General features: G+C 52.8%; 1 protein-coding gene across 1 annotated transcript in view; it reads right to left on the bottom strand.

Moving 5' to 3' along the window:
- The window catches only part of COBL (cordon-bleu WH2 repeat protein), a 154,444-nt gene that overhangs the window by 87,314 nt on the left and 58,109 nt on the right, over positions 1-9,021 (bottom strand). Inside the window, exons 5-6 of the mRNA XM_023521610.1 lie at positions 5,886-5,983; positions 2,638-2,709 (exon numbers count right to left, since the gene is read on the bottom strand). Coding sequence (XP_023377378.1) covers positions 2,638-2,709; positions 5,886-5,983 — 170 coding nt within the window. The remainder of the gene's footprint in view (positions 1-2,637; positions 2,710-5,885; positions 5,984-9,021) is intronic.

Raw genomic sequence — 9,021 nt, 5'->3', positions numbered from 1 at the left:
GCCTAGGTCTGGCTGCTAAGCACACGGGCAGGACCCAAAGCAGTGAGGCTGCGGACACTGCTGGGCGTGTCCCAGGAGGACGGCATGACTGTGACAGGGGCGAGACGGACTGCAGGTGGATGAGGACGCAGCAGGCAGGATGCAGGATGGGCTGCAGATGAAGTGGGGGTGCAGGAGGGGACGGGGACTCCTGGGTTTCGGTCTGAGCCACCGTGATGGTGGAGCTGCCCTTTCTGAGACAGGACAGATGCTGGGGGACTGAGGCTCTGCCCGCTGCCGCTGCTGCCCGGTTTCAGAAGCAACTTAAATGCCACTCACACCACCATGCGGTGTGTGGACAACAGAGAGTCCACTGTTTTATACACGTCCACCGGAGAGCAGGGAGAAAGTCATCATAGAAATACGGACATTAGAAAAATATAGACACTCACGCTTTAAGGGAACATAGAAAGCTGTATTTTGAAAGGAATATTTTTCTCCCTCTCATCCCTATAAACATTAAATGCTCAGCCAACAGGTTAAAGATGTGTGTTTCTTCTTTTCGCTCTTAGAACTAGGTATTGGCCTTTGGCACTGTCAATCAGTTTCCAGGATCTAGTTACACATTATTCTCACTGTCAGAGCCAAGTGCTTTGGGGGAAAAAACTCACTGAAGCTTTTTAAAAACACCCTCCTCCGAGAGTTTCCAGAACTGCATCACAGAGCGCGGGACACGAACACCGTAAACGCCACTTTGAACAGGCAGACAGGTGTGCGGAGAAGCTGGGGGCGCTTTTCTCCATGACATGTTAGCTGCTTCCTTTCCCCAGTGTGACCTTGACTCCCTAATGCCTCCGTAAGCCCCTTTCATAAGGAATCCCCTCGCCACCCCCACTCCCCCACTCAAGTGAAGAAGAGCTTTTGGGACACAGGTGGCCATGACATCATTTATAACACCGGAAAAGGGCAGCAGCGGGTACCCAGGCAGAGCCCTGGGACTTGAGAGGTGCTTCCCTGAGCTCACCCCTGCACAAGCGAAAGCCAAGCCCCGCCCCGCTCCGCTCCCGGACGCTCAGGCGACCCTCAACAAAGTGACAGAGACCAGGGCAGCAGGGCGGGGCACGCAGCGCAGGGCCTGAGGGAGAAGGCGCGGCTCTGCGCGGCGGCGGCGGCGGCTGCTTGGGCTGTGGGCGCCCACTTCGGACGCGTTTCACGTGCCACCGACTTTATAGTTCTGAATATAAAACAGTTTTGAAAGATACAAGCCATACTTTGAAAATATCTCGTCAAAATGGATTTATAATAAAAATGAGTTCTACATCACAAAAGTGCGGCTCAGCCCTCCGGATATATATATATATCTGGGTCAGTCCGTGGAGACACTGACCCCTGGCGGCCGCGCCGACTCTGCGCTCACCGGCGGGTTCTTTAGAGCCCGCTGGGACCCGGTCCCTAACCGCGCAGCTGGGCAGCCGCCTGCGACCCGGTCCCTAACCGCGCAGCTGGGCAGCCGCACAGGACGCTGGCGAGCACGGGGACCGGAGCAGCTGCAGCTCTGGGATTCGCTTTACGTCTTAGTTTTTAATCATTTCTTTCCAAAATTATTACCGCTTTAAGGGTGGGGGTGGGGCGCCCCGTGAACTGGGGGGTCCCAGTGCGGGCCCCGCCCCCACATGGCACCCAGACACCCGGGCTCCGGATACCGGGTCGCTCGGCAGCGCAGTGGGTGCCGCCTCCACGCCTGAGCCGCGGACGCCCCACGGCAGCCTGTGGCTCCCCCCGCAGCCCCAAATGGAGAAACATCCCAGGCGATGGCGTTTTTGTAAATAAGGCAGTGATATTTTAAATCACTGATCGAAGGATTTTTAACTTTACCGGGTCCCAGTAACAAGTAACACAATGATAGCTGATGAAGCTCATGCTGACAAACATTAGACTCGTCAAATTTATAGAATTTGACTTTTTTTTTTTTGAACTAAGGGAAGAGGCGCCGGAAAGGTTACTTCCAACAGTTCACTTTGCGATCTCGAAATCTCACAGTAGCAGAACCAGGACTAGATGTCAGGTCCCTTTTCCACTCTGTTAGAGGGACATGGTGTTTTGTGGAGGTGGCATTTCTGTGTGCTGAACAAAAACTAGCTCGCACACCTGTCCCATCCGTGTGCACGGTCACCACAGCTGTTTACATGCGGCAGGGAAGGAGCAGAGGGTGGAGACAGAGACCTGAGGGTCACCCCCCACCGCCACCACAAATCACACCCGAGGTGACCCCCACGTCCCCTCCCTGTGTCTCAGCGTCCACCTGTGTGGCAGGAAGGACCCGCACACTGTGCCTAGATACAGAAGGGAGAGTTTCCTGAAAAACATAAAATTCCAGGGAAGCTGCTCGAAATGGCTTGGGAGGCAACTATATTTACAATGATTCAAAGACCCTTTGATTAGGAAAATGACCTATGTTTTGGAATAAAGTGAACTTTAGTTTACATGAAATGAATCAAGCTTTGCAGGGAAGATTTAATTATTTTGACCATCTGCATTAAACAACAACAACAACAAAAACCAGCTCAGCTAAGCAATAATTACAGCCTCCGGAGCCGTGCGAAGCAGCGGGAAGTTCTGCCCGTTAGCCGGGGGGCGCCTGCCCATGTCGGTACTTACGTTGGAGCCACTGCCCGGCGCCGACTCCGAGGCGTCCTCGCTGCCATCCACCGCCTGCAGCCCGAGCTCCGCCTGGAACAGACGCACACGCCCTATGTCACCTCCAGGTGAGAGTAAGTGCCAACGAAAAAGTCGTCCCGTGCACTTTCACAGGCAAAAAAACGCCATCCGGGAAGCACTACCTTACTGAACTGTGATCGCGGCCACGTGCTCGGCTTGGGATCTTGGAAACTCGCTGGGCTGAAAGCGCTTTAAACCCACGCTCGTGGGGCGAGAGTTCTTTTATCTTCTCGCCAGCATCTCTTTCGCTTAGAAAATAGGTGATCTTAAAGCAGCAGGAGCCTGAGCTGACGGACTTAGCTCAGAAAACCAACCGATTAGCTAGGTTTTGAGGGTTTGTAAGTTTTGAATTCAGTTGACCACTGCCCTGCTCACTGACTGGGTGTACACGGAAAAACTTCACCATATTTCTCACTCCCTGTCCCTAAAAGATAAGCAAGAACGATGTCGAATCTCATCGTTTAAGACAATATTCTGCATGACGGTGGGGTGACCAGCCTCAGAATCATCTCCGTTTAACTAGAAAATACGGCTCTGGGGAGCTACCCGGCCTCCCCAGTGAGCGTCTCCAGGGACATGACCAAGAATCTCATTGTCTTAAGGTGCTTCTTAGGTACTTTCAAGAGCTACTGGGTTAGGAAAATAAATAATGTCAAAATCATACAAAATTATCATTTTTTAAAAACATTAAAACACCAGAGTTTTAAAACAATAAAACATATTTGCCCTCATCCGCTTCCACCAAAATGATATCCCTTTAAGTATATTCTCTATTGAGGTTTTATATATACACACAGACACAACACACACAAATACACACAGGTGTGTACATATATTTTTCTTTTAAAGAGACGTAGTTAAGACACACTTTGGCTTTAAGTGCCTGGAGAGCCCCCATGCTTAGTGTCCTGTTCTCTGAGACGTTTGTAGACTACCAGCCACCAGAGGGTTTTAGAAATCATTTAGAAAATTATTTATTCCAAACCTTCTTTAATTAACAAAGAGAAACTGAGACCCAACTTGTCTAGCTATGTGCACAGAGCATGCAGGCTGAAGTGGAGGGCTCTGAGCAGACAGGCTGGTTAGACTCTGGGGCTCACCCGAATCCCGGTGAGCTCAGAGGGGAGCAGCCTGGTTTCTGCACCTGTAACATGGAGCAATGATACCTCTCCCACGAGGTTTCTAGAAGGATTAAATGAGGCTGCATTTAGCACAGCATCCCGAGCAATACAGATGGAGAGAAACCAGGAATGAAGTTCATCCCCAAAACTACAACAAATAACCCAACGGGGATGTGACTGCAGGACATCAAGAGTGAAATAAATAAAATCAATGTGCGGGGCGGATCTAAAGGAAAGATACGGTATATGAGAGAGAAAGGAGGAATAAATCGAGCCCGTCCAAGACGGAGAAGAGGCAGGGCAGGACAGACAGGGACGTCCCTCCGCATCGCGGGCCAGGCCGACTGGCACTGCCGTGGTTTCATGCTCTCACGGTGTCTCCCGCCCCGTGACCGGAAACCAGGCCCCAGGCTCCAGTCTCCGTGACTTTAGGGGGTCACACAGTGCTGAAAACAAAAGCATTTCTAGAGTTTGGACTGGCTTTGCTGGCCGTTTCATGTCTCAAAAGGAGGAAGACACCAGAAGTTTGACGAGCCGTGAGGAGTGTGCAGACCGGGCTGTGACAGCGAGCTGGCCTCCTGAGGACCATGGACAGCGGCAAAGGCAGTTCCCAGCAACTTCGGCTCAGCGTTTCAGGAGCCCACACCCAGCATTTGCAGAGTGATGGGAAACTCAAGCACAGTATTCGGATCCTGCAACTTCAAAGACTCCTGTCAGCTGTAACGGGGGGAGGAAAGCGAAGTAGGGGGACGGGGGAGACTCAAAAGAGAGACTCGCCCTGGGCACAGCTTTCCCGAGGCCCCCAGAAACACGGGAGAATGCACGACCAATCAGTACTGACAGAGAGAAGCACGAGACCATAACGAAAGCATCAGAGAGGCTTGTGGGAAACTCAGGACGGTGGGCGTCCCATCCCCAGTGGTCCAGCCGTGGGCTCCCTTCAGACTTCAGCTTCCACCCGCACGGTCACTGTCCTCCCCTCCGAGCCACCCCTCGGCCGTGGGCAAGGTCTGGCTCTGCGGTCACACACACCGACAGCCTCGCCCCGGACCTGAGCATGTCGCCTCACTTCCTGGTGCTTTGGGGCCTCAGCAGAGCTGGGGTGAATCGCAATGGTGACCCCACAGGCTCCTGCAGGGGGGACCACCATGCTTGCAGCCTAGTGCGCGGGGCTCGGATCCACGGTACAGGGACGGGGGTGCGTGCCACATGTGACCCCTTCCTCACGCTGCCTCTAAAACTGCAGGTGCTGGGTGTTTGCAAAGTGAGCCAGTGGCTCTGGGACCTAAAAGTCCCCAGAATGGCTCTTCATCAGTCTCGTTTATTAGTAAAGAGAAAACAGTAGGTATTAGCAAAATATACCTTTTACACAAAAATAGTGGAAATAACAAGCATTTTCTTCTGGTCACTAAGAAGCTTTCCTGGATTTGAGAATGTCATAAGTGACTGTAAAGATCCTAATTTTCCTTCTCTGTCCTATGGCTATCTGTCTAACCCCGTATCTGAAAGATGACTTGAAGCTTTATTTAGTAAAGACCAATGAGATTATTAGTATTAACTTATCGCAGGCACATTTCCAAACCACCTTGGGAGGCCCTAGGGACGTGTAAATAGGAGCAACGACTCGCTCAGCAGCCGACACCCTGCCACACCGCAGCCCGGAGCAAGTGGCTCCACGTACTTGTTTACATGTGATAACCACATTCTGACCCTTCGGCTCGCTGGCCGAGCTGAGCATGTCCGGGTCCCACACGCTCGCCCCTCCTCACCACGAGGTTCCTGAGCCTCCGCAGGCCATGCCAGGTGTGTGCTCTGCACGCGCCCAGCTGAGGCGGGCTCCGGGCTCCTGCCTTCTGGCGAGTAAAACCCCACAGCTCAGGGACCTGCTTCAGGCTTCCCATGCGGAAGCACAAGTCAGTCGTGTGGCACACGCTGACAAGCACCCCTTACCTACAGGAATTCAAATCCCTACATACGCTTGCGAAACTCCCCAGACAGGTGGAGGACAAACATCTGGAGAAACCGTTTTTACATAACACAGAATCGTATGTGTATTTAGTCCATTACCTTACTGTTGCTTCTTTTATTGACTTTGAAAAATCCCAGAAATTTTTTCTTCTCTTTATCTGTCTCATCGTTGCCAAGTGATGATTTTCTAAAGGTTTCTGGGGGGGAAAAAAAGTACTAAATTATTTGTCAGCATGTGAAACAAGACATTCAACACTTCACTTTAAAAATCTCAACAAATTCTCTAAAACTTTGTTTTAGTTCTCGTAAGAGAGCAAACCCATCAACTCTTTGTTTGAAAGCATGGTGAGCTGTCTCAAAGCCTCCAGCCCTGCTTCGGAAGTCGCTACAGGTTCTGACACTCTGGCGGTTGGTGGCATTTTTCTCCGAGTGCTGTCCTATAGAAAAATAGTAGCTGCCTCAAAAGGAACCATGTACAATTAATTTTAATATGTTTTATTTAATTTGATATATCTAAAATACTATCATGATGATGTGGTTCTATTATGCAGCGGTGAGCACGTCTGCTTTACATGCAGAAGGTCCTGGGTTTGTGCCCCAGTGGAGCCACAGTCCACGGTCTACGGCCACGCCACCCTGAACAAGCCCCATGGCTGGCCTCGGAAGAAGCTAAGCAGGGTTGAGCCTGGTTAGTACTTGGATGGGAGACCACCTAGGAAGACCAGGTGCTATAAGCATAAAAAATAATAAAAAAAAAATTAAAATATTATTCATGCCATTACATAATTGCTATACAATTTTTTCTTGTTTTGAAAATTTTTACTTTTCAGTTAGAGTTGACACTTGATATTATTTTATATTAAACAATATGAAATGATTGAGCTATTTTACATTCATTTTGGTACTAAGGCTTCAAACTGCAATGTGCACACCACAGAACACATCTCAGCTTGGACTGGACACAGTCCCAGTGACCGACAGCCACCCGTGAGGGACAGCCCAGACCCAGGGACTGGGGCGTGAGCACGACATCGGCTGTAAGAGCTCCGAGTGAGGTGGAAACACTCACTAGATAGAGTAAGTGGACAGCTCTCCTGCTGCTGAACCCCTCGTTCCCCAGCACGGGACGGCGGTGACAGTGGTGACAGCGGTGGCCCGCGACACGCCGCGGCCGGTCTCCCCAGGCCTGCGTTTTCGGATGTTCTCTCCTCTGCCTCGGCCAGAACGTCTTCCCTTCAAATCACATTCTCCGGGGCCCGTTCTTTCCCCTACCGCTTCTCCCTTCTTTAAACGCTCATCCACCTCCCTTTCGTGCTGTTTTCCTCATCAAGAGTTTAGAATGGGCAAGAAAAGGGCCCTCTCGTGTGTCAGTTGGGGACATTGAAGTCCACCCCTGTCAGGCAGGTGACGGCCCAGCCAAGGCAGGGGTTCCCAGGACGAGGAGGGACCAGCAGCGTCAGAATCACTGGGAACGCAGCCCAGGCCAGACCCCGAGTCGGAAACTCTGTGTGGGCCCAGCACCTGGTGCTCAACGAGCCCCCGCAGGATGCTTAAGCTGTGGGGATCACCGCTGAAGATGGGTGGCCTGGAGGTGGCAAACACCCAGGCGCGGCCCTGCTGGGCAGACTGTCCCACCGCGCCGAGCGCCGCCCTGACCTGCAGGCGGAGATGGCTCTGCTGACCGCATCTGCCCACCGGAGCCACGTGCCTCGCGGCCTCCATGCTCACTGGCCCCTGACGCGCCCGGGGCCTCTGCATCAACTCACGCAGCTCTCTTCCGAGGCACAGGTACGGCCAGCGGAGGGAAATGTCAATGTCCGTGCAGGACAGGGGGACGACCCCACACCGCTGCCAACCAATGCCAGCCCAAACCAGGGGCCACCAGTTACCTTCTTCAGCCACTGACCCAGAATGTCACATTCCAGTTAGACAGACACGTTAGGAACATGCCTCGACTCTGACACTGTCCACGCAGCAGGACAGACGCCAAGCACGCACACCCGCCACGTCGTTCCGTAAGCGGCCAAGGCTCGCGTGTTAGTCACGAGGGCCAGCGCCCTGGGTACGTGCAGGCGCGTCCGGCAGAGCTACTCAGTGGCCACCATGTCACACACATCCAAACCAGCGAGCGGGTGGCCTCAGGCACGGGGCGAGCATCCATGCCAGGACACGTGTGCACGGGGTTTCACGGCTCATTGCATCAGAGACCCCAGTCAGGCACAGGGCTGTGAAGGGTGGAAGGTACAGTACTGCAGAGCGCCAGTGTGCGTGCGCCCCAGCATGCACGGACGCGCATTCACACCCAGCGTGCATCTACCCCGAGTGATGTGTGACGTGACGTAGTAGAGGCACGATGCTACAGTGACCAACAGGTGAACAAGAGAGAACATGCTCTTGGCACACAGGCTCTGTCACCAACTGCAAGCCGACAGGGGTCAGAAAATTGCCACAAAAATCGAGCCTCTGGTTTCTCTCCCTGAATAGAGACAGTGGCTGGTCACCACTGCCACAGGACTGCAGGTCACCACCCTCCATGCCAGGGCTGACCCACAGAGAGGAGAGGTCCCGCCTCACACAGCAGTCAGAGCCTGCGTCTGCCTGCAGGCAGCAGGGCTTGAACTCCAAGCTGAGCTGGGCCTGGGGCAGCCCATTTGTCTTCAGAGTGAGGCCAGTAAAAGTTTTGGAAAGGTGGGGCTTAGCCCACAGGAAAGCGCACGCTGTTCTGAAGCATTAAAGTGACTTGCAGACGATGAATAGGAATTGTGGGGCTCGGGGTGGGGTGGGGGCGCTGCAGGAACCCCTAAACACCAGCGACTCCCAACCACTCACTGTTCCAGATGAGAACACGGGAAGTCACAGCCGTCAGTGGCCAGAGCGAAGTTAGCAAGAAGAGGCAGGAGGAAATCCAGGCCCACATGACAGTGTCCCCGAGTGCCCGTCACCGTCACAGGCCACGTGCGCACGGGCATTTGCGAGTCACCTCCTCAGACCATCCATATCCCCAAACCAGAGCAACCAGACCTGATAAAACGTCATATACCTGAGTTTTCTGCTTAGAATGAGTATCCATTTGTGGTGCTTCTTAAAACTTCATATACCTGAGTTTTCTGCTCAGAACAAGTATCCATTCGTGGTGCTTCTTAAAAGCGAATCCTTCTAGGTGTGGTATTTGTCGGTACTGTCCCCAGATGGAGACATAAACCCCGACGAGGAGCGTGGACAGTGGCCCAGGCCA

The sequence above is a fragment of the Pteropus vampyrus genome, unplaced genomic scaffold (assembly GCF_000151845.1).
Source record: "Pteropus vampyrus isolate Shadow unplaced genomic scaffold, Pvam_2.0 Scaffold308, whole genome shotgun sequence".
In the NCBI taxonomy this organism is placed as follows: domain Eukaryota; kingdom Metazoa; phylum Chordata; class Mammalia; order Chiroptera; family Pteropodidae; genus Pteropus; species Pteropus vampyrus.
Note: the sequence above shows the minus strand (reverse complement) of the source record. Positions and strands in the feature narration are given on the sequence as shown.